We start from the raw sequence: 22,125 nt of genomic DNA, 5'->3' as shown, positions 1-22,125 counted from the left end.
TCTTTGCTCCCTTCTCTTAACCATGGAGGGCGGAAACACGCCGGTTGAAACTACTTCTGTTGACTTTTGACACGCATGCATTAGTCATGTGTCTCTTGTGACAATAACATACCATTGGCATTAGACGTGAAGATCCTTACAATTGTGATGTGGGCGGTCTCTTAAAGAGAGATTCAAAAGAGGATTCTTGTCTAATCCACTTTAAGAAAATGTTTCAATACGAGGTCAAGACATGGCTGTGTGTACTTAGATTTCACACATATTGACAAAACATTGCTGAGAGTTTACTATGAGAACCATGGCGCTTTCTAAAAATTGGTTATAAATGAATTCTGAACTTCACAAATGTGATTTCCAGTACTCGGTGTGGTTATATACACAGACAGGTGACAAAGTAAAACCCAAGATAAAGTTTCTTAGTGAGGTGTTGGGCCACAAGGAGCCTCTAGAACAGCTTCAGTGCCCCTCATCATAGAGTCTACAAGTCTGAACTCTACTGGAGGGATGAGCACCATTCTTCCAAAAGATATTCCCTCATTTGGTGTTTTGATGATGGTGGTGGAGAGCGCTGTCTTAACATGTCGGTCCAAAATCTCCCATAGGTGTTCAATTGGGTTGAAATCTGGTGACTGTGAAGGAGATGGCAGATGATTTACATCATTTTCATCCTCATCAAACCATTCAATGAGCCCTCGTGCCCTGTGGATGGGGGCATTGTCATCCTGGAAGAGACCACTCACCATCAGGATAGAAATGTCTCATCATAGGATAAAGGTGATCACTCAGATTAACTTTGTATTGATTTGCAGTGACCCTTCCTTCAAAGGGGACTAGTGGGCCCAAACCATGTCAGGAAAATGCCCCCACAGCATAACAGAGCTCTCAGACCCCCTCAGTGTAGGGGTCAATTTCACCCGTCTGTCTCAGCCCTGTGATGGCCTAGCGGCCTATCCAGGGTGTCTCCCCGCCTGCCGCCCAATGACTGCTGGGATAGGCTCCAGTATCCCTGCGACCCTGAGAACAGGATAAGCGGTTCAGCTAATGGATGGATGGATGTATATTTGACAATTCAAAAGTGTGTGATTGTAGGTAGTTTTTTTTTCTAAATCATTATCCATGACCCGTTTGTATTTTATCTAAGAATGACACGGGGATGAAAAGAAAAATCATATCCAGATCAGATCAACAAAATGTATCTTTTTGTTCAAAGTGTTAAAGTGCCAGGCACTAGACTTTCCAGCATTGTCAGCCACAGTATACAAGAGAGATCCCAAAACCAAAAGACCATGCAGCCACGTTATTCCGTCCACGTGAAAACATCTTGAAATATAAGATGTGCTTATGTTTAAGTAGCCTTAATGTCATTTTTGATGGGTTTCATGAGCAGGGTCAGAGGCCGACCTCGGTCCCACAGCTTCTGCTGATGTGCCAGTTCTAAACTCACCTTCATCAGAGTAATGTATCCGTGGGACTGGACATGCTGATGTCTCAAAACATACAGCAACATAGTAACTTTAGGTCAGGGAATGTAGGCCTATGTCGTCTAGTGGCAGGTCTATCAGTATTCTTCACTATTGCTGTTTGTGCCAGTGTCTATATAAAAGACGGGGCAGAAAATATCGATCGATCGAGAAAGAATCATCCCCCTGGGTACATTTCTATAGTGTCGGGGTTACACGTGGGGAGCTGTAACACATAATAAAAGTCATCTCGAGCAGGTATCGTCGCATCCACACGTGTGCCTTACTGGACGCTAGTTGAATGTGAGTATTCTTCCATAGGCCCATCTCTCTCACGGACGTTTCTCTTCCCCGGCTCACCTGCGCGTCGCATACCTGTGTACACATCCGGAAGTTGAAGCTAGAGGAGGACTCGAGTCGCATAAGTCAGCCGGAGGAATGGGTCAGGAAAAATTCAGCGCAAAAATCCCGCGGAACCTGATTGGCAACCGTTTCGGCTATATATAAACACGGGGATCGTTTTTCACGTTTAGAAGCGCTTTTCTCTTAAGTCGGCCGAGCCGAGAGAGCCGAACACGGGATTTGTTTTGTCGCTGTTTGACACGTCGCCTAAATTAAAAAAAAAAGAAAGAAAAAGATTTCAACAAGTACTTATCGACTCTCAGGGGTATAAAAGGATGTCTAGGCGTTTGAGTATTTTACCCGATGGAGACGTGTTCTCGGATTTTAGAAGACAATGCGTGACAATGGATAACTGGAGCAACAAGTATGACAAACACGGAACGCAAGTGTGGGTCGAGGATCCCCCTCTGGTAGCCAACCAGGGACAGAGAACTGTGCCTAAAGTTCACAAGATCAAGGTGGGTAGACGTTGCTAAGGCGCAACTTCATTCTCAGAAACAACCCATATAATTACTCCTAATTGTCTTGGCTTTTAGTCATAGTTCGGCTATTTTATCTTGTGTGTGTGTGTGTGTGTTTATCTCTTTTTGTCTACTTAGTGCAGGATGACAATAAAGGACGTGTCAGCAGCTACCATGTACGACGTCCTGCATGATGGAGTGTACCGTAAGAAGTGGGACCTCACCATGTTGGAGAGTGTTGACATTGCCCGTGTCTCCGCCAATGCTGATGTGGGCTACTACTCATGTGAGCTCTCTATCTCTCACATCTAGTATCTCTCACGTTACCCCCGTCTCGCTACAGACCTGCAGGTCAAGAACTACTCGGCCACAAATGCGCATGTGTGGACGCAGCAGTCAGTAGCAATGGAAATACAGGATTTCAAGCGGGGTTCATGTTGTAGATGTAGATCTTCTTGTCCTCTATGGAAGTCGGGGGAGTTGTAATAGCTGTTGGACTAAATTTGCAGCATTAGCTGAATTTATTACTTGAAGAACAATTCAAACATTCTGGGTAGAAGAGCTACCGTATGTTTCATCTGTATATGTTGCCTATGCTGCCGAAGAGGTTTGTTTGAAGTGGTATGTGTCGTGTGGTTTTTGCTAATGCTGTAACAAAACGAACCCATATTTTGACTAACCTTGAGATGTGAGGGTTCAAATGAGAAATTGAACCATCAGGTGAAGTCCTTTTCTTCAGCCGTCTATGTATACATTATGTTTGTCACGTTGCAAAATATATTGATTACAGCGAGACATTTGCGATGGCAGTTGACGCGGCCCTTGGGGGTGTGGGACTTTTGTTTTTCCAGTATATTGATAGTTAAAACAAGGGGGGCATTGCTCACCGAGTCTAAGGTGACTGTGGCAGTTGAAAATGAGTTGTTTCAGGAAGTCTTCTGGCAAGTCATTCTGAGTTGTGTTTTCTAGGGATTTGTCCCAAACCACTGAAGAACAGAGATGTGGTGACCCTGCGTTCGTGGCAGGTGACAGATGAAGACTATGTGATTGTTAACTACTCGGTCAAACACCCGGTATGTCACCTCCTCCTTGCAGCCCCTGGCAAATATCGACCACTGTAAAAATACAATGGCATCTGCTGAAAAAAAAATACATAATTTTCAACAGCCCCAAACATTTGCCTTATCCACACTGATGCCAATGTTACATGTCTACATTGAATGATGATATATTCAGCGTGTACGGGGTTTGAAAGGCCTTTTCGGCTAACTATGGTAAAAAATAATAATTAAAGTTGTCTGTGAACGTTCTCATTCATCCAGGTCATAGTTATCCACAGGAATTGAATCAAGTGCAACTGGACTTATATATAACCAAGTCCAGTTGCACTTGATTCAATTCCTTTGAATAATTAAAGTTCATCCTATAATTTAAACAAGCTGTTTTGGTTTAATTATAGAAACACCCTCCTCGCAACAACCTTGTGAGAGCCATCTCCATCCTAACTGGCTACTTGATCAAGCCCATTGGACCAAATAGCTGTACCTTCACGTACCTATCACAAGCCGACCCCAAAGGTTTGAAACCAAACAATGATATTTCACTTAAAATAAAACTGAGGACCATCTAAGAATCGTTCTTAATGAAAATCCCAAGTTGTTGCTGTTGCTGTGTCAGTGCACATGCTCATTTTCGCTTTGCTGCAGGTTCTCTTCCAAAGTGGGTGGTGAACAAAGCGTCTCAGGTCTTGGCACCCAAGGTATGTCATGTCATTTCTGTCAAAAAGCATGCTCCTTTCAGTTTAAATACCCTAATGTTTTTGTTGTTGACAGCAAAGAGGTTGTCAAAAGCATTAACCGGTGTTTGTTTGTGCATGCATATATGTCTGTCTTGAAAACTGTGGAAAGTGTGATCACTATGTGAGCAGTGTGAGTTTCAAGTCTCTTAAATGACAGCAGTAGCCATAGAAATTCTGAGTCATCCTGCCCTGTTAAGGATCTTTATAAGGAAGCATTTCGGTTCACGCTAACACCCCCCTCCCTCCCCCCCCGCCCAGTAGAACCCGTTCCCCAGGTTTCCATACCTTTCTGCCTGAAGTATTGAGACCAAAGTCTATCGGCGTTATGTGTGCGAAGCTGAGATTGAGACCTGCATTCACAGTTGTACAGCAACCTTGGCCTATTCGCAAATCATTAACAGCTTTCTGTGCAAACAAAACTGGAGTCGAGTTTATTTGTATAGCCCTGAATCACACTTGCAAAATCTGAAAGGGCTTCACATTCATTCGGTGGGGAAAAAAAAGGTGTTGATACGGTGGTCTCCCTTTGACCGCCATAAGGTGAAGCCATGTGATTTGGGTAAATACTAAAGAAATAAAGTATAGCTTGAAGGTTATTTTTTTTGAAAGGTGCTTGTTTGACTCTGTGACACAATTCCCCTTATTTAGATTTGTTTTTGCCAGGGGCAATGCTAGACATGAAGCTTTACTGGGGCACAGGCCCCCCCATTACTCAGCAGGCATTTTTCTTGAATGCCTGCTGTGTGTATGAAATGTGCTATATGAACTTTCCTTGCTTAGCCCGCTGTTACTGTTACTGCCACTGCCATACTGCTGCCGCTGAAACTGAAACTAATATCTTTACATTTTTATCTTGACTAGTAGTAATCTTTTACGAAAATATTTATTTCAACATACTGTAACGTGCACGGATAAATAGACTCGCTAGCCCTTGGCTAACGGGTCGGACCCTTTAGTCGACTGGTTAACGTTGTTGCCCGTGGCACGGGAGACCCGGGTTCGCGTCCTGGCTGCGGCGACTCCCAGACTGCCCCCCGAATTCGCTACAATACAATATGAACATTCTCAACATGTTTTAAGTATAAAAGTCATACCCTGCATATGCAAATAACAATAAAAGCTGACTCAAGTCATTAAACTATTTTACATTTATTGCTTCTGCATTCCACAATAATAATTGATAAGAACAATTTCAGAACAAAGAACATTTCAACCAATCATTTCATGACTTGAGTCAACCATTTAAAATAAAGTACTAGGTTTTTCACCATTGTTGAATCAAACAATGTCTAGTGACTAGCGTCAACTGTATATGGGCATTGCCACATAAGAGAAGTGTGTTTGCTATAAGCACCTGCAATTACAATTTAACTCCAACTGTTTATGCGTCTGTCTTTTACGTCTGTGTATTGTTTGTGTGTATATATTCAACTGAACGATATGCTATGTAGCTATCACAAGTACTCGAGCCTAGAAATAATTGATAGTAATCAGACACACACAAAAAAAAATCCCTCATGTGTTTAATGGAGTCTATCCCCCTCGCTCATGAAGCTGAAGTGATGAGCAACTGAAAAGTCTTGTTTCTCCGGAAGCCCCTGAACATAGAATGGAAGACAGTCCATGATAACTAAACAATGATTATTGTGTTTGTATTTATTGTTGTGTTTATTTTCATATCACAAGCCATATGCACTCCTGTAACTTTTTGCACTGATGGTGGTAATGACCTCAAATCCACGGTAGGACTCACGTGACCGTGGTATTGTGGTCATTGTCCTCATCCTCAGAATTGAGACCAAAGTTGTAATGGTCTGCCAAACCACTGTGGTGTTCCTCAGCGCGAGAGCTGTCTGATCCAGTTTTACAGGCCTGATCACATCTTAGAATTTGGCTGTTAAGAGATGAAAAATGTTGATCCACCTCAGCAACCATCCTGTCAAGGCAAGGTAGAAACAGGTTTCTTTCAGCTGCTATCACCGAGGTCTTTCACTGCTCCACAGCTAGAGTCCACTACATAAACTTCCACGCGTTTCTGCTTCTGCCTGTGTCTGGTAGCAGCACATGACTCTGGGTTTGATTTGCTACACAAAAGGTCCTTGCTCTTTCACAGCTTAGCAGCCTTCTCATCTGTGCGCATTAGAGTGCCACACACAGCTCCTTTTTACTCTGCAGTTTTAGCAAGGTCTACTGTTTCCCTTTGCAGATATTTGTGCAGGCTCTCGGTTACAGACAGAAAAGTCTTGAACATCATCAGCAGGTGTACTGTGGAGAATCTACTTACAAAGTTACAAACTTACAACAACTTACAAAGTTTAACATTGAGTCCTACTGCCATGGAGTTATTGATGCTGGAGAGGCACTGAAGGACTGTAGAGAGATTCTCCAGGATGGCATTTACAGACCGCAACTGGCATGTTCAGATGGCTGTAACGCCAGCTGATTTTGAATGTCTTTGAATTTGTGATGGTTTACAAGCGAAACGCTTACAAAAATGAGTACACACTCTTTATAAATCCCTGGCTTCTGGTACTGCTTGACAGGTGTGACACAGTACTAAGTTAAGCTGATATGGATAGTAGTGCACATAGATGGCCTGTGGATGATTTATTTCAAATCTGGCTTGGACACCTCCAACTGCTTCACTCATTATTGCTGCATCATCATAAGCCTGTGCAACACACTTAAGGTGTTCGATGCTGGTATGAGCCAGCTGTTCTTCAATTGCAGCAGTTATGCATTCTGCATCAAATTCTTTTAATTCTGTCATGGCCAGCAAACACTCCTTTACTCTACTTCAGTGATATAACAGACTCATATAGCCAACTGCTCAGTGTTTCCATCTCTGGCTTCATCCGCCATAATTGAAAATATTCCTGCATCTTTTAATTCACTGACAATAGTTACTGTTGCCTCTTGACCACAACACTCAATTATCTCATCACAAATGTGATGAATGTGTGCCGGTAAAGTAGTTTCACACCTGATGCGAATTGTACCCCGAGACCATGTTTTCAAACCGTGCCCGCCCGGGTATGGTACAGGGTTCACACTAATCAAACGAACTGGGCTTTGGGGTCAAGTGTACTCGCATCCAGGCCTGGGTCCTCAAGTACGGTTCATGTGTACTCTGGTATGGTTCACATCAGGTGTGAAAACTACTGTACCAAAACACGAAAGTGAACTGCTATGTGATGCCATAACTAATCCCCGTGTTACCTCCGGCTTGGTTGGGCGTCCCTATAGACACAATTGGCCGTGTCTGTGGGTGGGAAGTCGGATGTGGGTATTTGTCCTGGTCGCTGCACTAGCGCCTCCTCTGGTCGGTCGGGGCGCCCCCCGGCTCGGCAGAGAGGGGGTGGAGCAGCGACCGGGATGGCCCAAAAAAAAGAAGAGAAAGAAAGAACGAGCGGGGTAATTGGCCATATACAACTGGGGAGAAAAATTGGTAAAATTCAAATAAAAAAATAAAAAAAACATGGACGCGAAAGGGTCAGTAATCACAATATCAATAATAGGCATAGTGCGAAGGTCGACTGCATTGTATGCGCTTGGGATCTTGCGACTGGCGCGCTTTTCTACAATAAACATGAAACAAATATCGCGTAGTTGATGACGCAAGTATGAGTTTATATTCTTTTTTGTGTTTATTGGCGGATGGGGGAGCCAAGATGGCGGCGTAGTGTTCGGTCTACTGCAGAACCCGCTCTGTCTTGAAAACTTTTTTAAAAGCAACAAAACGAACTTTCAGGATAAAAAATTGAAGCCACATATGATGGCAAAAAATCTGGGCTCAGATAAGAGAAAAATTACGACTCCCAGTTCTTCTCCATCCAAACATTTTGGCGAGACAAAACATGGAAACCGACGCCGCAGAAAACATCATTGCTACGCTCAAGATGGCTATCAAAGAGCAAGGAGCTAGTAGCATTGGGAAAAGTATCAGTGACCTGCAGGTTACTGTTAACTTTATTTCTTAAGATCTCAAGGAGCTGAAAGGAAAGTTGACGCACACCGAAGCGAGAGTGAGTAAAGCAGAGGAAAAAATCCAAAATTTGGAAAGCAAGGTGCTGGAGCTGTCACGATACAAACGAAGATGGAACCTGCGACTTCACGGGCTAACTGAGGAAGACGGAGAAGACGTTCGCAGAAAGGTCATTGAAATCTGCCAAAACATGGCTCCTGACCACCAAGAGAAATTCCCGGATGTACTCGACTCAGTGCACAGGCTTGGGCAAAGACGTGAGTCTTCAGCGGCACCACTACCCCGTGTAGTAATCATTCAATTCACTATGAGGCATTTTCGAGACATTATCTGGAAGACGGCGAAACGATCCGACTATTTGACGCCGCCCAGGAAGCTGCGCTTTAAGGAAGACCTTTCTCCCGAGGACCGAGAGAGGCGCAGCCTATTGTGGCCGCAGGTTGAGAAAGCACGAAAGGAGGGGAAGACTGCATACTTCGTGGGAGCCCGTGCGTTTGTGAACAGAAAGGAGATTCACTGAAGTGCCTTTCATCATGTAAGCTAATATGACTCAGGAGTTATTTTTCCTTATTCGTTTTCTAAATATACAATATGCTGTTGCTGCTAAAAACACTTATTATGTAATGACAGAGTAGTTCTGTTCTCTCTGTAATTTACACACTTTTTCTCAAGGTGAAAAGTTAGTTACACTCAAAATTTCATCTTTATCTTTTGTTTCTTTTAATGCTCGAGGATTAAGGGACAATACCAAAAGGAAAGCACTGCTATTATATGCTAAAAGCCTGAGTACTGATTTTTGTTTGATACAAGAATCTCATTCTGAACCTAATGACATTAGATTCTGGAAATCCCAACGGGGAGAGGACTTGTGGATGTCTCACGGCACAAACCACTCAGCAGGAACTCTGACTTTGAAACACAAGTTTAAAGGGAAAGTTATCTCTTCACAGACAGATCCAAACGGTCACTTTATTTTGTTGGTTATTTCATTTAATGACCAGGTATTTTTATTGGGAAACGTTTATGGTTATAACAACAAACAGGAGAATATTACCTTAATGCATTCAGTAAATGCAAAAATTGATTCTATAATAAGTAAATTTGCAGATCTGAAGATCATATTCGGGGGAGACTGGAATCATTCAATTAATGGTATGTTAGATAGATGGCCAAATAAAAGTAATACAAATAATAGTTATTTGTTAGATTTTATAAATGAAAGAGATCTGATTGATATTTGGAGGTATAAGAATCCTACAGTTAAAGAATTTACGTGGAAGAACAGGTCAGGGTCATTACAGTCTCGTATTGACTATTGGTTGATTTCTGATCCATTATCTGAACATGTCTCTTCAGTTAAAATGTTACCAACACCCTTGACGGATCATAAAACTATCTTTTTGGAGCTGTATATGTCTACTAGTCATCAAACTAAAAGAGTCAACTCATATTGGAAATTAAATAATTCTCTTTTATTGAATGAATCTTTGGTAAAGGAGATTAAAATAAAAATAGATGAATGCTGGGATAGGGCATGTGCTGAAAATATGTATGGCAAAAATTGGGAGTTCATGAAACTTGAATTAAGGTCCCTTATAATGAAAAGAGGAGCTGAAATAGTTAAAAACAGAAAAAAAGAAGAATCAGAAATGATCTCTGAAATTATTGCTTTATCATCACAGCCACTTCAAATTTTATCAGAGGATAACAAGAACAGACTTCAAATTCTACAATTAAAATTAGATAATCTATATATAGGCAAAAGGAGCCTTTGTGTGCTCTAGGAGGAGATGGCTTGAGGAGAGAGAGCAAAACTCCAGCTATTTCTTCAAATTAGAGAAACAACATAATACACTTTGCAGCATGACCAAACTCTGTTCAGGTGGTGTCATCACACAAGACCCTAAAAAGATTTCTGAGACATGTGAACTATTTTATAAAGACTTATATAAGTCTAAACTGTCAACAAATGACATGGAAAGTTTCTTCAACTCTTTAGGTAATATTGAGAGCATCAGCAATGCTAATAAAGATTTGTGTGATGCCCCCATCACAACATTGGATGTTGAGGATGCTATTAAAAAAATGAAACTCAATAAGAGTCCTGGGAATGACAGATTAACCTCAGAGTTATATAAATGTTTCTCCAAGGACTTATCACGCTTTTTACATAAAGTATATATAGAAAGCATTGCTAATGAAAAGCTCCCTCCTTCATTGTCTCAGGGGTTGATCACTTTGATTCCCAAACCGCAAAAAGACTATTTGTTGTTAGATAATTGGAGACCTATTTCACTCTTGAACAATGACTACAAGATAATTGCTATGTGTTTGGCTAAAAAATTGAAAAGTACACTTAATGACATTATTGATGAAACACAGTCTGGTTTCATGACTGGTAGACATATAACAAACAACATAAGACTGGTGATTGATATCTTGGATCATTCAGAATTAATTACCGATAACAGCTTCATTCTTTTTTTAGATTTTTATAAAGCTTTTGATTCCATTGAACACAAATTCATATTTAAAGCACTTGACATTTTTGGTTTTGGGAATATGTTTAAAAAATCTGTCAAAACGTTATATGCAGGTGCAAATAGTTCAATCAAACTCCCATATGGCACTACTAAAAGATTTAACTTAAATCGTGGAATCCGTCAAGGTTGTCCGATCTCGGCATATCTCTTCCTTCTTCCTATGCAATTACTCTCCATTCATTTCAAAAACAGTGATGTATTGGGTCTCTCTATTGTTGGCAGAACACTGTCTATCACTCAACTTGCAGATGATACAACACTTTTTTTAAAGGATAAATTTCAAGTTAATAAAGCAATCAAAGTCATTAACTCTTTCTCAATGGCCTCCGGCCTTAAACTGAACATTTCAAAATGTGAGCTTCTTCCTGTTAATAGTTACACAGATACTATTATTTCTGGGATCCCTGTGAAGCATAAGGTTAAATATCTTGGTATTATAATTGAAAAAGACCAAAGCTCTAGACTATCTAAAAATTTTAATCCACTTATAGCTTCAGTCCAACAGAGGTTTAACCTTTGGCTTCAAAGAGATTTGTCTATTACTGGAAGATCCTTGGTAGCTAAAGTTGAAGGCCTCTCCAGACTTATATATGCAGCTATGGCACTTGATGTCTCAAAAGACATATGCACTAAAATTGACGGAATATTATTTGAATTTATCTGGAAAAAAAGAATACATTATATTAAGAAGAATGTCATGATAAATAAGTTATGTTCTGGTGAGATTCATTCTTTAGACTTCACCTCCTTAAACTCTTCTTTTAAAGTCAAATGGATCAAACTTTCTTAAAAAATCCCAACTCAATCTGGAATTTTATTACTGCCCATATATTTAATTTACTTGGAGGAATGCATTTTCTCTTAAGGTGCAATTACAATATTTATAAATTACTGATAAACTGTCCAACTTTCATAGTCAACTTTTGTTATCCTGGTCAATGATGTACTCACACAATTTTTCTCCCCATAAATATTTCATTTGGAACAATCAAGATATTAGGTTTAAGAACAAATCTTTATATATTAAGAGATGGGTTGATAATAAAATTTTACTTGTTAGTCAATTACTGAATGACAATGGTCAGCTTTTCACTTATGAAGAATTTCTTTCTGTATATGGTTTCCCTGTTACACCAAGAGAATATTCTATTGTATTTGATGCAATACCAGATGGAGTTAGAAGGTTATTGTTGTCTGCTCCTAAAGGTAAAAGTTGTACTATTCCAGGTTTAACTCCTGATGACATATATATTGGTAACTTGTGTCCTTTATTAAGTGATAAAGCCACTAATCAATGCGTTAGAAATATTATTCAGAGAGACATTGTTTCTAAACCTGCAGCCATTTTCTACTGGAATAATATTTATAGTGACATAGATTGGAGGAATACTTGGATTTTATCACGAAAATATTGTATTACAAATAAGGTACGAGAAGTTACATTTAAACTGCTTCACAGATGTTATCCAGTCAAGTCCCTTCTTGTAAAATACGAGATTAATATTGACACACTCTGTTCCTTTTGTGGCAATGTGGATGAAACCATATGTCATTTATTTTGGGATTGTACCTACTCTCATGTTTTTTGGATTGATCTAAATAATCTCATAAATAACAAAACTGACTCTTCTTGTAAACTGGACATCCAACATGTTTTATTTGGTCTGTCACAAAATGAGGAAATAAGTTCAGAAAAAATGTATATTATCAACCTTCTATTAATATTTGCTAAATTTCATATTCATTGTACCAAATTTGCACACCAGCGTCCAAACATTAGTGTATTCAAAGCACTTCTTTCATCCTATTTAGAATCTTTAAAAGAATGTATGAATCCTAAAGCCAGCAAAACCAGAAGACTATGTGAAGAATATAATTTAACTTAAATCCTGTATCTCGAGCTTTTTTATTTTGTCTTTTCTTTTCTTTTTTTTATGGATATGTAAATTTTAATTTTGAAATAAGTTATATTTTTGTAACTACTTTTTGTCCTATTGTGATGTAATCTTTTCTTGTTTATATGTTTTGTTCAATAAAATGTTTAAAAAAAAGTGTTTATTGGCGGATTGCAAACCAACTAGGCGCATACCGCCACCTACTGTATCGGAGTGTATACGCAAGTGTACTAGGGTACGGAGAAACATTTGTCTACTGTCTTGCCCGTCTCTCTCGCTTTGCCCAAACTGTTCATCTTGCTCTGTCTCTGCTCCTCCTCCTGCACTCTGCTCCTCTTTCTCTGGTGCAACATCCAAAAAAAAAAGGAATCTGATCAACTACTGCCTCCCCAAACTCAAATAAACATTCAAGCTTTTACCTGCAAGTAGATTAGCTAGCTAGCTTGTTTATCACCAACTACTGCCAGGTCTTACCCCCTCTCTCTGTCTCAACTCTCCTTACTGCTTCCCTGACTCTGCTACATTCAAAGAATTTTCTGATGTCCATCTACAGGAATCAATAATGTTTGAGTCAAATCGAAATCAATATAAGATCACTGGTATTATTTAAAAACATACTTTATTCCTATCGTGTTAGCATTCCTCAATCTTGTTTCGCACACCGATATACGGATTGCTGTGTGCGCACCACGCTTCAGTTTGTATTTTTGGTTAAACTGCATTGCTTTGATATTGTGGATTCGGGGGGGGGGATCCATTCTTTTCCCATTGTTATCAATGTAAATTACCCCACTGCCAAATATAGCAGCTTGTTAAAACTCGAACATGAGATTTTACTGGGGTACAGCATATCAATATGCCCCATGCATGTGCTTGTGCCCCAGTAATAGGGGTCTAGCAACGCCCATGGTTTTAGCATTACCTGCTGAGGTACACTGACAGTTATGTGCATTGTCAGAGAAGCAGTCTCATACGTGATATGCATAACCAGCTCCAGATTTGTTGACTGGATGAACAGGTGTTGCAGGATTCTATTTATTCATTTCAGACCTCTGTGACGCCTTTCCCTTGTTGGCCTATTCCTTCCAGGTGATGAAATCTGTACACAAAGCGTGTCAGAACTACCCTCAGTGGAAACAGCAGAACTCCCCAGATCACAAGCCCTGGCTATATCCAGAACAGAGCACCTTGCCGATGATGGACCCAGCTGAGCTGTCACTGCAGAGGGCAGACTCTCTTGAAAACGTGGATGAGAGTTCGATTGTGGACGCTCAGGAGAACGAGGATAGCAACTGAACAAATCAGTAAAGGGGAGCTGACGTTTGGCCATGAGAGGGACCAGACGATGCACTTGCACAAACTCTATGAGACTCGATGGTGAAGTCCGATGACTGTCTCTCTGGGGCTCTTCGATAATCTTTTCACTCGTCTCTGTACCCAAAATACTTAATATTTCTCTGGGTTTTCTTCATCAATGTGCCTTTTGGGATGAGCAAAGGAATGAAGTGTTTACAGCTGTTTTTAACCAAATGAAAATTAGCGCAGCAATTTCCCTATCTGATCAACCTACCCTGAACCAAGATAAAAGTCTCTTCAGTTCAGTGCCTTGCAGTTTTACTTAATAAATGCAATGCACACGTATGGAAATATTAGGGCTTGGCTGTGTTATAGTTAGACGCTTGTGCATTTAGAGAAGTACCTTTTTGTTGCTTCAGTAAAAGATAATACTTTGTGAATGAAGTTGCCTAATGAAGTAATGCATGGTTGTTTGCATCTACATGCTAATTAACTGTTAAAAGGTGAATATGAATGTAAGGGAAGATTTGTGTTGCGGTTGATGGAAGTATTTTGACAGTGAACAGATTTTTATTTACACTTTTTTTTAACAGCTTGTAAAACATTTTGAGTTAGCTGTTGTTGCATGAAGCTAGCCTTTTTTGACTATTTTGGTTAATTTAGAAAAAAAGATCGTATTGACTAACAATTTAAATATGATTACGTTTATTCACACATTTGGTTTCGCTGTAAAAAGGACCCTTAACCACAAAGATTTGAAGGGGGACACCTGTTTTTGGTCTGCACAGTAGCACTGGACCTTTTCATCAAGTTGACAGCTAAAGCAAAGTACATATTTTTGTTTAATATGGATAAACTTGGATATGGACTGGTTTTACTGCTTACCGTTAATGGTATTAACTTGAATCGTGATTAGCAACCATGATTATTGCTCTGCTTCCATGGGAAACACGGTTAAGATTGTCCCTGAAGGTCTCCATATTGATTTTTCTATTTATTGACATGTGCAATCAGAAATGTAAGGGAATTGGTTATATTTAGTTATATGGACCTTGAATATGAAGGGCACTTAAAATAGGATCACTTATAAGTGAATGAAAATTTTGAGTCATGATACATATCGCATCTACATAGTTCATCGACGTTGAATGTTTCTTTACCTGAAGGATTGTAATTTACGTTACTGATAACTCAGATGAAGTTGTATGACGGTAGCAGAAACCTTGAAATGAAATCCAGCAAGCCGAGCTCTAAAGCGTTGGCTTTTTTTTTTTAAATAAATACCACATGGTCTACATGCCTCTGTAATCACTGTATTTTACTTAGAAGACAGCCACTCTAAACAGAAACCCAAGCAGAAAGTGGAACAACAAGTTGAGCCTCTCCGGAGCAAACCGGCCCATCTTACTTGACGTCTTCAGCAGTGACAAGACAATCTCGGGTTCAAACTCTTAGAAAAACTCTTACATAAGCACACTGGGATTGTAAAATTGTCCTGTTTCTCTTTAGATTCCAGTTAATATTGCGGTTTCACTGATGAACGTTGAGAAACAGTTTAATTTTGTGTTTGACAAGATCACATTCACTATGGAACAAGGTCAGACAGCTCATCTGGAAAAAGCGCCTTTATCATGACCTCTGATCACTTCAGACAAGAGAACCTACTGGGTATGAAGATACTGTAGTAACATGAAATTACATGTTAACATGACATGACACAGTATACTGTACAACACTGCTGACATTAGGATCGTCCCACTTGTCAGGGTCACTGGAAGAACAGAGTGGAAGACTTTATCCTCATTATAATGGATTTGGCACATTGAACGCAATATCATAACTGCACCACAAAGCAGTACATACATATTAGTAACCTAATGTGAAATATTCAACATTCTAAATATGTCATTTACTTTTTTGCAGTAACACCGCAATTGTGGGACATGAATGATGGTCAATGAAAAATACCTACACGTTCTGTTTAGTTTCATACAGCAAGAGTTGAAGGTGTATCTGCACAGTGATTTTTATATTCTTACAGTATATCTTGCACCGCTACCTAACACTGAGATCCTGTCATCCTTGTACCACATGGTCCACAAAACATGCTCAATATGTCTCCGCAGTAATATCACCAACACAAATTTTTGGAAAATCATGGCAACTGGCAATCAAAGTGAGTGAAAACCTCTGGTCAAGGTTGAAATAAAACTGAATGAATATAGAAAGTGGTTAATCCAGAAACTGTTAGGATATAATCTTATATATAATATATAATCTATATGCTATGCAACCATATTGTGTATTAATGCTATACATCCTACTCATTAAGATATAACCTTTTTGAGAGTATATCAAAAATCCATCGGCAATGTAAATTTCTGATTGTCAAGAGGCTGTCAGAACAGATTGCAGCAGGCAGAGTAAACAGTGAGTGCTGCTTGTTTGGATAACATCTGTCCAGGATTGGATTAGAAGAAAGAATGCTTGGCTGTTTGGGTTGGAGAGAAAACTGTCAGTATTTGAGGTGCTGTCCTAGCAGGTGGAACTATGAATGGATGTGTTCGTCACGGGCCACTCATCCTGGCACTGAGACAGGATGGAGGCTGGAGTCTGTGGGAGGACGAGGACGATGACGTAATGCATCTATCCGCCAAGGACATCAGTCCAACTGATGCTCACTTGCTCCCCCTCTAGGTGATCTGCTGCCACCTAGTGCACAGTCCTTTCCTTCTGTCTCTGGTAGTCTGACAAGAAAAAACACACCCAAAAGGCAATTAAAATCAAAGTGTATGTCTCAATCTCCAGCCTGTGTGACGGTAACTTCATCCACCGCAGTCGGCCTTAATGATCAATGCATGCACTGGGATCAGACAGTTCATTAGCTTAGCTTACTGGAGCTTGCTGAACTTACTATAAGGAAAGAAGCGCACCCTCATCAGAATTTCTCGAGCAGTCTTCAAGATTTCTACAGCCTAAACAGGTAGAAAAAATAATATCAGAAGCAAAAACCAACATCACACTGCCATCCTATTTTGAATATTACTATGAATGAAGGCATATAAAAAATAATTATATTAAGTCTTTAACAGTTATTTCTGATGTCACTTCCAAAGGCCATATCAGCAAAGTGTCAATATTTAATGTTTTTTTTTTGTTTTTTTTTTAGTTATTTCAAGGGAACCGGACCACACGACATGAATCTGTAATAACATAATATGGATGACGATATTTCTCATGTATTTCAAGGGGCAAAGTGAGGCTACTTAAAAAAAAAAAGTTTTACGTTCACACCATACTACATAATATTACATCACATTTCCTTTTTACGTTATGAAAATCATCGTTGGTTATGACAATGGCTCCCAACTCTGGTACTCAGGACCCCCAGTAGCAATGGTTTTCTGTTCTGCAAGGCAGTCAATTAGGTTTGCCCGTTGAGTCAGGTAAGAACTCCCTGACTAGACATTGGGGGACGCCTTGAGAATAGAAATCCAGCTTGCCCTTACAATTCAGTGGCCAGCAGTATATACTGAGAAATGGTGATCTCACAAAGTGTGATTGTGTGAATGTATTGGGATGTACTGTATGTACTGGGAGCTCCAAGGAGCGGAGCTGAGTATTATCAAGTTATAAACCAACCACTTCTTTCACTGATGAACCAACCACTTCTTATATACCAACCACTTCCTTCACTGATGAACTTTATCCCACATGAAATTTCAACACTCATTTATATTTTGCAACAGACACTTTGCTCCTGGAAAAACTGGATATCTGAGAAATTTCCATTGACCAAAAGTTCAGTGACCTCCAGAGCTGTACGTTCCGTATATAAAAATCAATTTTATCAACTGTTAAATCAATTAGATGACCAATATCTAATGAGTTAACCCTCAGCACTGAGCTGGTGTCAAATTAACAGAAACACCAGAGAAAATGGATGTCCATTGGAATGGATGAACGCTTAGTCTGAAAGGGTTAAAACAACCCCCCCCCCCAAAAAAAACTACAGTTGAAAAGTTGTCCCAGACCAATCCGTCAGTACTCTCTTGGGGGAAAAAAACAAAACAATCTTTGGTTGGGGTTTTTGTTTGTGATTCATTATTAACTCCTCTAGAGAAATTATATTTTTTCTTGCCCAGGTCAATCAAAGGACCAATGTCAAGGACAAAACAGCATCCATCAAGCTGATTGGGGATTTTATGTTCTTGTTATCAGGGGGAGGATTTCTATCTTTTTTCATATTTGTTGCTATAATACATATAAAGATGAGATCAAAATTCAAAGGGGTGGACCACTAGAGGGAGCAAAAAGTCATGGTTTACCAAAAAAATATCAGTGAGTTTATAAACATAGTCTAGAATTTCATGTGAGTTTGTGTGCTCACAAATCCATATGGGTATATGGCAGTTTTCATCTGAAAATTAGCCTACAGAATCCTTCTAATTTCACAAATACTCAGGGAAGAGAATATTATGGTCTATGTGTAATAGTTCAGCTTTCCTGAAGTATAATACTCCTCAGATTTCTCCATTCAAAAACACAGGAGTCAGGCTTGCTGAATTTGCTTTAGTTGTTGGTTTGATCTAGGAAGGGAAGGGGTTAACTGACTAGCTGTTTAAACATTCAGAAATGTACTGAACAGTGTCAAATGTACTTGAAGAAATATACTTTTTTGGTGAAAAGTTGTGACTTCTACAGCTGTCATTCATGATAGAATAATAAACATGTTTTAAGCATACTAATTTTGAGAAATCGAATCTAATCATTCTTACAAGTGCAAGATAAAAAAAAATTTAAAAATCAAGAAAACAACTGATGAGCAGGATGTAGAAAGAGAATGAAGTGAGTCAGTTGTGAGCCAGAACTCCTTCTGGAATCTCAAACAGCACACTGGCAGGAAGCATTAGGATGTGCTTTGTTAACATTTTAAGGCCTATAGGGCAAGTAGTCAGTTTTCTGTCTGTAACTGTAACTAAATAACTGGTAGGCTACACAAATAATAAACTATTTTAATTACCTTTTAAACTGTTTTAAGCGGAATATCAGCAAAATGTTTCAGCGATTGAATACATTTCATATATTCATTCTGAATAATGCCTCACCTCATTTATCCCCCTTTTACATTTTGCAAATACAACCTTGTTTATAAAGGCCTATACATTAGCCAACATCACTGAACAAATATGCATGCACGCAACCCCCTAAAACTCACTTAAATTACTTAAGTTTAGTTGCTTTATTTTCCTAGACTAGTCAGTTAACCGGTTACATAATTGTAGTTCAAAGTGGCAATCTTGAAGATTCTCACTTAAATATTTGTTAAAGTGGCAAGATTCGCAGTAAGATTCTGGCTGTGTTCTTTTTCAGCAGACACTTCCCACGACTAATTTAATATCCGCTATCTAGTTTGGCCACAACACTGGAAAACAGAGCATCTGGTTCCACCTGTTCTCTCCAGTGAACCAACTACTGCTGTGTGACATAAATGCGTTGCTACCTTTACAATGCTTGGGATTTTTGGTGAGAATATCGCCAGAGACACACGTTTGTATTTCTCCATATTAACTACAAATGCAAAGGATTTTAATATGAAGAAATACAAACATGTCTGTGGTGACATAGGATGTATATGGTAAAAGAAAATACAACTGGAATCTTCCAGATTGCCACTTTAAACAGAATATAAAATGAAATAGCCATCTGTTGTTTGATCCCTCGCCACCAAAGACATGCCTCACACTCGCAGTCCTCAGCAAACTATGAAGCCATCACAGCACATTGATATCTACTGAAGGTGTATGAAATGGCTGATATCAGCATATATGATGGGTATTCATGACGTTTCTATTTGAATTTGTCTTGTTTGCTTTGATTTGATTTGTCAGTTATTCACACTGAATGAAAGAGGTGAGAGCTCAGTTGGATATGGCAACAAAGCCCCTTTAAGAACAATTTGACTAACCCTTGAGTGTTCTATGTCTTGGAAGTCCACATCATTCACAGAAAGCACCTGGTCCCCCTCCTGTAGCCCTGCCCTGTGAGCATCAGAGTCTGGGACCACCTGTCAACACAAACACATGTGCATTTACAGGTACGCACACATAAAATAAAATGTATACATGCAACAAAAGCATTCTAATCGCATATTGGAAATCAAAATTTTTTCAATTTTCCAAATGGAAACGGAATGATTCATTTTTAGTGTAAAAGATGTCGACAGAGATAATCTCATTACCTTTGATATGAAGATTCCTAGCTGAGAGGCCTTGCCCCCTCGAATGTTGAAGCCAAGCTGAGCCCCTGGAGGTTTCTTCAATACGATGGTACGCGGAAGGAACTGGGTGAGTTCATTGTTGTAGTCAGGATGGTGGACCCGCTACATGAGGTGGAGAGAAAATGTTAGCTATAGTTAAAACAAACCACCATGTTTTCTACCCTGGCTCTCAGAGCTTAGGAATGGGCACCATCAATGCAGATTTTGAGTCTTCCTAATCACACCCTAGAGTTGTCTAATATCCATTCAATCTCCATCTGTGAGTGAAGTGTTTACAGCAGTGTTACTTAACCACGTGCCATGGAGAACATGTGTATACGGGCTTCCATAATTACCCACAACTGAACCAGCAGATTTCATTAATTACTCCTCCACTCTCTTGTTAAAGGTATGCTAATTAGTGTAATAAGACGGCGTAGTGTGGGTTTGGTATTTTTTTTAAAAATACCCATTTACACGTGGCTCTCCATGGCACATGATTGTATCACTGGTTTGCAGCCTTAAGGATATCCTATTCTGGGTATTTTAATTAACTGGATCAGGAATGTAATCAAACCCAACCACTGTGCAGTTTGCATAATGGTTCAAAATGAAAGTAACGTATAAATATATAAATTTGTGATGCACAATGCAGTTCTGCTGCTGGAGACATTTACATATATTTCCATTATTAATTTGTCAAAATCATATGCAGCTGGAAATGTTATACTGGGAAATTCACTGAAACAACAACAACAAAAACCCTCTGAATCATAAGAGTTTTGGCAAAACACAGGAGGGCCTTTAATCTAAACATTTTCTACAACAATAAGCAGGTGTCTGCTGTGACAGTCTCTTGAAACTCGGACCTCTTGTTGAGGTATCCATGCTGGCGGGCTCTCATAAGAAGGGAGAAAAACCACTGGGAGCTGGTAGTCATCATATGGGATCTTCTGGTCCATGGCAACAAAATCTTTGTGGAGAAGACTGCATTACAATGAGCCACACAAGGTTTAATCCAACAAGCTAGCTACTTTCAGCATAGTGCCGTTGACAGGCTGAATAGGCTGACAACGGATGAATAAACCAGTTAATATCGCAGTAAAATCTCAGAAATACAGTCAAGCTCATCAGATGTGCATTCAAAAGGCAGATTTTTTTAGCGACATTAAAAATAATGCTAAAGAAGAGGGAGTGGTTTAATGGTGGACACTTGCATTGACAACATGCTAGCAACCGTAAATACTGCTTGACAGAGCCGTGATAGCTTACGCCTTTTAGTTAATGGTCGTTATTCGATCGCGTTAAATGTGTTACCATTTGAGCTGATGAATAGAATGTACAGCATCCATTTATGTATTTCATATATTCTTCCCTGGGGAAAAAAGAAAGAAAAACGACAGCTAATTGAACGCAACAATCTCACCGGAGACTTTGTGAAGCTTCTTCTTCTTCTTCTTCTTCTGCTTGGTTTTTAGTGGCGGTTGTTATCTTAAACATTGCATTACCGCCATCTACTGGATTTAAACTAAAATCTCAAACGACCAAATAAAATAAAGCCCTCCCACCGTGCTATAACTTCTATTTCTCAGTCTGAGAGGGGCTAAAAGCCTCTCTCACACCTTCTCCAGAAACTCCCCCCAACACCTAGAAATCCCCTTGCTGGATCTACAATATGTCAGTTCTCTCAGATATTCTTTCTACTCCAGCAATAGATAATTACCATTGCCAAAAAGGCCAAAAAAATTAAATAAAATCATCTGATTTACAAAAGCAAATCTCAACATGCTTTTTGACTGACTTGTCCTCCTTAGCTTCTTGTCTAACGTCATATTTCTTACCTACTTCTTGTTTAGTTCTGTATCTCTTAACCTATTTGGACATTTAAACCTCCCGTACTGCATAATTCCCTTTGCAGAGAAGACACTGGATCTTTTTCAGTTTCCTTCACACTCATTCTCCCCACATTTATCATATGTGGTAAAATCACTCCTCCTAAAAATTTAGCTATGTTATATGGTTTGGA

At 39.5% G+C, this 22,125-nt stretch overlaps 2 protein-coding genes across 5 annotated transcripts; one reads left to right on the top strand and one right to left on the bottom strand.

Moving 5' to 3' along the window:
- Positions 1–1,895: 1,895 nt before the first annotated feature.
- Positions 1,896–15,117, top strand: stard14 (START domain containing 14). 2 transcript variants are annotated; one of them, XM_056274554.1, is made up of 6 exons: positions 1,896–2,320; positions 2,462–2,609; positions 3,293–3,396; positions 3,783–3,900; positions 4,030–4,082; positions 13,634–15,117. In XM_056274554.1, exons 1-6 carry the CDS (start codon positions 2,138–2,140, stop codon positions 13,838–13,840), a joined length of 813 nt encoding a protein of 270 aa, XP_056130529.1. In that variant the 5' UTR covers positions 1,896–2,137; the 3' UTR covers positions 13,841–15,117. The 2 variants fall into 2 exon arrangements, with proteins under 2 accessions (XP_056130529.1, XP_056130537.1); XM_056274562.1 differs by having other exon boundaries at positions 2,215–2,320; positions 2,467–2,609.
- An 83-nt stretch (positions 15,118–15,200) lies between these two features.
- Positions 15,201–21,558, bottom strand: pdzd11 (PDZ domain containing 11). 3 transcript variants are annotated; one of them, XM_056274581.1, is made up of 6 exons: positions 21,526–21,558; positions 20,969–21,072; positions 20,082–20,222; positions 19,809–19,907; positions 16,755–16,815; positions 15,201–16,587 (listed from the first exon to the last, which is right to left on the bottom strand). In XM_056274581.1, the coding sequence occupies exons 2-6, from the start codon at positions 21,059–21,061 to the stop codon at positions 16,553–16,555; spliced, it is 429 nt and encodes a 142-aa protein (XP_056130556.1). In that variant the 5' UTR covers positions 21,062–21,072; positions 21,526–21,558; the 3' UTR covers positions 15,201–16,552. The 3 variants fall into 3 exon arrangements, with proteins under 3 accessions (XP_056130556.1, XP_056130564.1, XP_056130549.1); XM_056274589.1 differs by having other exon boundaries at positions 20,969–21,086; positions 21,526–21,551; XM_056274574.1 differs by lacking the exon at positions 21,526–21,558 and adding an exon at positions 21,417–21,487 and having other exon boundaries at positions 20,969–21,086.
- Between the last annotated feature and the right edge of the window lie 567 nt (positions 21,559–22,125).

This window comes from Lampris incognitus, chromosome 1, assembly GCF_029633865.1.
Source record: "Lampris incognitus isolate fLamInc1 chromosome 1, fLamInc1.hap2, whole genome shotgun sequence".
Lineage (NCBI taxonomy): Eukaryota > Metazoa > Chordata > Actinopteri > Lampriformes > Lampridae > Lampris > Lampris incognitus.
This window is presented reverse-complemented; position numbering and strand designations above follow the sequence as displayed.